Source organism: Coregonus lavaretus (genome assembly GCF_964263955.1).
Source record: "Coregonus lavaretus genome assembly, chromosome: 30".
NCBI lineage: Eukaryota > Metazoa > Chordata > Actinopteri > Salmoniformes > Salmonidae > Coregonus > Coregonus lavaretus.
Window position 1 is genome coordinate 31,704,434 of NC_140017.1, and position 5,247 is coordinate 31,709,680.

The window sequence follows — 5,247 nt, forward strand, 5'->3', positions numbered from 1 at the left end:
AGAAGAGGCCTAGTTGTTATTGAAGATTAACTTTATTGCTAAGTGCACAGCAGAACAAAATGATGTTGCATCCCTCTCACAAATGTAATAGAAAAAGGCTTTAAAACGTAATAACATCAGTTAATTATGTACATCACAGGTTAAAAGCAGTTACTAGACATAGTTTGTGTGTATATACACACTATCTGTCTGTCTGTCTGTCTGTCTGTCTGTCTGTCTATATATATATATATATATATATATATATATATAAAAGTCACTGGTTGTGTGTTGAGGGGGAATTACAGTGAGTTAAGAAGTCTGATTGCAAGTTATCAAATTAAACTTTATTTTTTGGACCCAGGGCCTCAATTCCCTCTTTGTGTGGGGACAGCGCATCTGACGAGCAGCAACAGCCCATCAAGCGACGGAGGATGCTGGGACCAGGAGAACAACAGAGGTTGGCTATAGAGGTAAGTTGTGATGTAATTGTCAGTGTTTCCCCCTAGAACTTTTTTCAGGCCTGGTAGTATGTAGCCAAAACCCTGAACAATCAGCACCTTGGTAATCATATACTTGAGTTGGACATAGGCATGTGTCAGTCAGGATCACTTGCATCAAAATAGCTTAATTGCAAATTAAAGCTGATGATGTATCTTTTACAGGTATGTGATACCATCCTGAGTCATGCCAAAGAGAGGTTCTCCTTCACCCAGCACCTCATCAGCGCAACACTATTGCACGGAGAGTTGTTCCCACAACACAGTGTGAAGTTCCCCGATACAGCGCTTGAAACAACCGTGGAGGCGTACCCCATGTTGAACAAGGCCAAGCTCAAAACCGAACTGTCCCTCATCTATGAGAACAGTGAGTTCAAGGCTTGTAGTGGTGCAGTGCCCCTGTACCAGTTCTTCATGGAGAACAACCTTCAGAGCACTTTCACAGAGACTGCCAGCCTCCTCAAGATCCTCATCACCACACCCATGACAACTGCTGAGTCAGAAAGGTGCTTCTCTACACTGAAAAGGATCAAGACCTTCCTGAGAAACAGCATGACACAGGATCGCCTGAACGCTCTGGCCATGCTCTCCATGGAGAAGAAACTTGTCAGGGACATTCCTGACTTTAATCAAAGGGTCATTGAGAGGTTTGCCACTCAGAAGGACAGACGGGCAAAATTCCTGTACAAATAAGATGACAGACACACACACACAGAGCAGCTCTGGCCGCATGTTTCTTTGTATATAGTTGACCTTAGCATAAAAAATCCAGTTATATATGGTACTCTAGAAAGTCTTAATAGTGTCTTTGCTAATATTACTGTATATATGTTGTTTTGTATCAATTAATTGTTGCAGTTCTGGAGCACATTAACAATTAGTCACATTTAGTATGATCATAAAATACTGTATGCTATTCTTCCAGTCAAAGGTTTGAGTTCATCCACTTGATATCCATTTCTATATTATACATCCTTTTATACAGTGTAAGATTTCCTATAAACTTTATAATAATTTCATGTTATTGTCCACTTTCCACTCTGTTCTGACAGCATGCCTGTTGCGTTGCCTGTTTACTACCAATGGTGAAAAGTTCACTTTAAATGCAAATGAAAGGCTTGGGTTTGTGTAATATGTTTTTGTGTAAGAATGCCTCAACTTTTTAATATTGGCATTAAATAATTACTGAATGTTTCACTGAGCACTGCTGTCCTGCAGTTTGTGTTAAAATATATCGCGATGGTTACAGGAAAAAAAAAGTATGGCACAGCCCCACCGAGAATATTTTTCACCAGCCGCCACTGTCTACAATGTTAAAAATAGTAAAAAATTAAGAAAAACCCTTGAATGAGTAGGTGTGTCCAAACTTTTGACTGGTACTGTAGTCAAACAGGATGTAACGGGAGTTGTCCAATAACTTTCTGTGGGAGGCTAAATCAATCAATCAATCAATTTTATTTTATATAGCCCTTCTTACATCAGCTAATATCTCGAAGTGCTGTACAGAAACCCAGCCTAAAACCCCAAACAGCTAGTAATGCAGGTGTAGAAGCACGGTGGCTAGGAAAAACTCCCTAGAAAGGCAAAACCTAGGAAGAAACCTAGAGAGGAACCAGGCTATGAGGGGTGGCCAGTCCTCTTCTGGCTGTGCCGGGTGGAGATTATAACAGAACCATGCCAAGATGTTCAAAAATGTTCATAAGTGACAAGCATGGTCAAATAATAATCAGGAATAAATCTCAGTTGGCTTTTCATAGCCGATCATTAGAGTTTAAAACAGCAGGTCTGGGACAGGTAGGGGTTCCATAACCGCAGGCAGAACAGTTTAAACTGGAATAGCAGCAAGGCCAGGCGGACTGGGGATAGCAAGGAGTCACCACGGCCGGTAGTCCCGACGTATGGTCCTAGGGCTCAGGTCTCTCAGTTGGCTTTTCATAGCCGATCATTTAGAGTTGAAAACAGCAGGTCTGGGACAGGTAGGGGTTTCGTAGCCGCAGGCAGAACAGTTGAAACTGGAATAGCAGCAAGGCCAGGCGGACTGGGGGCAGCAGGGTGTCATCATGCCCGGTAGTCCTGACGTATGGTCCTAGGGCTCAGGTTCTCAGAGAGAAAGAGAGAACGAGAGAATTAGAGAGAGCATACTTAAATTCACACAGGACACTGGATAAGACAGGAGAAGTACTCCAGGTATAACCAACTAACCCCAGCCCCCCGACACATAAACTACTGCAGCATAAATACTGGAGGCTGAGACAGGAGCGGTCCGGAGACACTGTGGCCCCATCCGAAGAAACCCCCGGACAGGGCCAAACAGGAAGGATATAACCCCACCCACTCCGCCAAAGCACAGCCCCCGCACCACTAGAGGGATATCCCCAACCACCAACTTACAATCCTGAGACAAGGCCGAGTATAGCCCACAGAGGTCTCCACCACAGCACAAACCAAGGGGGGGGGGGGCGCCAACCCAGACAGGAAGATCACGTCAGTAACTCAACCCACTCAAGTGACGCACCCCTCCCAGGGACGGCATGAAAGAGCACCAGCAGGCCAGTGACTCAGCCCCTGCAACAGGGTTAGAGGCAGAGAACCCCAGTGGAGAGGGGAACCGGCCTGGCAGAGACAGCAAGGGCTGTTCGTTGCTCCAGCCTTTCCGTTCACCTTCACACTCCTGGGCCAGACTACACTCAATCATATGACCTACTGAAGAGATAAGTCTTCAGTAAAGACTTAAAGGTTGAGACCGAGTCTGCGTCTCTCACATGGGTAGGCAGACTGTTCCATAAAAATGGAGATCTATAGGAGAAAGCCCTGCCTCCCGCTGTTTGCTTAGAAATTCTAGGGACAATTAGGAGGCCTGCGTCTTGTGACCGTAGCGTACGTATTGGTATGTACGGCAGGACCAACTCGGAAAGATAGGTAGGAGCAAGCCCATGTAACGCTTTATAGGTTAACAGTAAAACCTTGAAATCAGCCCTTGCCTTAACAGGAAGCCAGTGTAGGGAAGCTAGCACTGGAGTAATATGATCAAATTTCTTGGTTCTAGTCAGGATTCTAGCAGCCGTATTTAGCACTAACTGAAGTTTATTTAGTGCTTTATCCGGGTAGCCGGAAAATAGAGCATTGCAGTAGTCTAATCTAGAAGTAACAAATGCATGGATTAATTTTTCTGCATCATTTTTGGACAGAAAATTTCTGATTTTTGCAATGTTACGTAGATGGAAAAAAGCTGTCCTTGAAACAGTCTTGATATGTTAGTAGAGGAGTAGAGGATGATGATTTGTTTAGGTTTTACTTGACGATACCATCCCATGAGCATCTCTCACTCCTCAGAGCCTCTCGCACCCCTCTCTCACCTCTCAGATGGAGATTCCTTAGCGGAGGCTGTGAAGGAATCCTCGGAGGTAGCCCCATTGGGCAGGTGACTCTTTGCAAAGCATTCCAGTAGCCTAAAACTGATATATCTGGTTCTTCCCCAATTGTTTAAGTGAAAGACAATTGATGGGATTTATTGCAGTCGGACAAGTTGAGCCTGCTACATGTGTATGCTTTGTACAGTGCCTAGTGAAATTCTACACACCTATTGCACAGGTTATACATGACTATACCATTGCCAAGAGCCTCTTTCACCCCTCAGAACCTCTCTCACCCCTTTCTCACCCCTCAGAACCTCTCTCACCCCTCTCTCACCACCAGAGGAGGCTGGTGGGAGGAGCTATAGGAGGATGTGCTCATGTTTGACTCCATTCTATTTATTGCATTCCATCCATTACAATGTGCCCGCCCTTCTATAGCTCCTCCCACCAGCCTCCTCTGCTCACCCCTCAGATGGAGACATATTCCACTTAAACAGAGGCAGTGAGAATGAAAAGTTGATTGGGGGGAAGTGCCTATGGCCAGGGCTAACAAAGAACTCCTGTCTGACCAGACTTTAAACAGGTAAAAGGTGATAAAGTGGTACACAGTTTCTGGAATTAGGTGATGAGGTGTTAACACAGTTTCATGATGTACGTGATGGCATTCCTCTTCACAGATACCACTCTTCACATCAAGATTAGCCTACTTATCAACATGTTTTAGGTAAGTGAGAAACACATCAGCTTTAATATTGCAGATAGATTATAGCTTCCATCAATGTAATTGTCTGCATCACTTCCAATCCCCCATATGTTTTTTGGCAAATATATACATATACATACACATACATACACTCATATACATATAAATACATACATATACACATACATACATACATACATACATATAAATACATATACATACATATACAGTGGGGAGAACAAGTATTTGATACACTGCCGATTTTGCAGGTTGTCACGCCCTGGCTCTGGGGACGCTTGTATGTTGAGCCAGGGTGTGAGTGTTCTTTGTGGTGTTCTAGTTTTGTGTTTCTAGGGTGTTTTAGTTATTGTGTTCCTATGTTGGCCAGAGTGGTTCTCAATCAGAGGCAACGAGTGTCAGCTGTTGCTGGTTGTCTCTGATTGGGAACCATATTTAAACAGTCTGTTTTTCCACAGTATTTGTGGGATCTTGTTCCTGTGTAGGTTTGTGTTTTGCACCTTTGGATGTCACGTATCGATTTTGTTATTTTGTTTGTGTAATCATAATCATAAAAGCATGTTCGCAAATAACGCTGCGCATTGGTCCTCTGTTCCCGACGATCGTGACAGAAGATCCCACCAAAACTGGACCAAGCGGCGTGTCCAGGAGCCATCGCCAGGGGAATCTCTAGCGGATCTCCGTTGCAACC

General features: G+C 44.1%; 1 protein-coding gene across 1 annotated transcript; it reads left to right on the forward strand.

The window, feature by feature from the left end:
- The first annotated feature begins 349 nt into the window (after positions 1 to 349).
- LOC311105645 (zinc finger MYM-type protein 1-like) lies at positions 350 to 1,679 on the forward strand. Its single transcript, XM_084147853.1, has 2 exons — positions 350 to 452; positions 645 to 1,679. Exons 1-2 carry the CDS (start codon positions 414 to 416, stop codon positions 1,170 to 1,172), a joined length of 567 nt encoding a protein of 188 aa, XP_084003979.1. The 5' UTR covers positions 350 to 413; the 3' UTR covers positions 1,173 to 1,679.
- Positions 1,680 to 5,247: the final 3,568 nt, after the last annotated feature.

Excerpts from the sequence above, each read along its gene's own strand:
- LOC311105645 (XM_084147853.1), top strand. The coding sequence starts at position 414 with ATGCTGGGACCAGGAGAACAACAGAGGTTGGCTATAGAG. Across the intron at positions 453-644 it reads AACAGAGGTTGGCTATAGAG|GTATGTGATACCATCCTGAG; the intron begins GTAAGTTGTGAT and ends TATCTTTTACAG.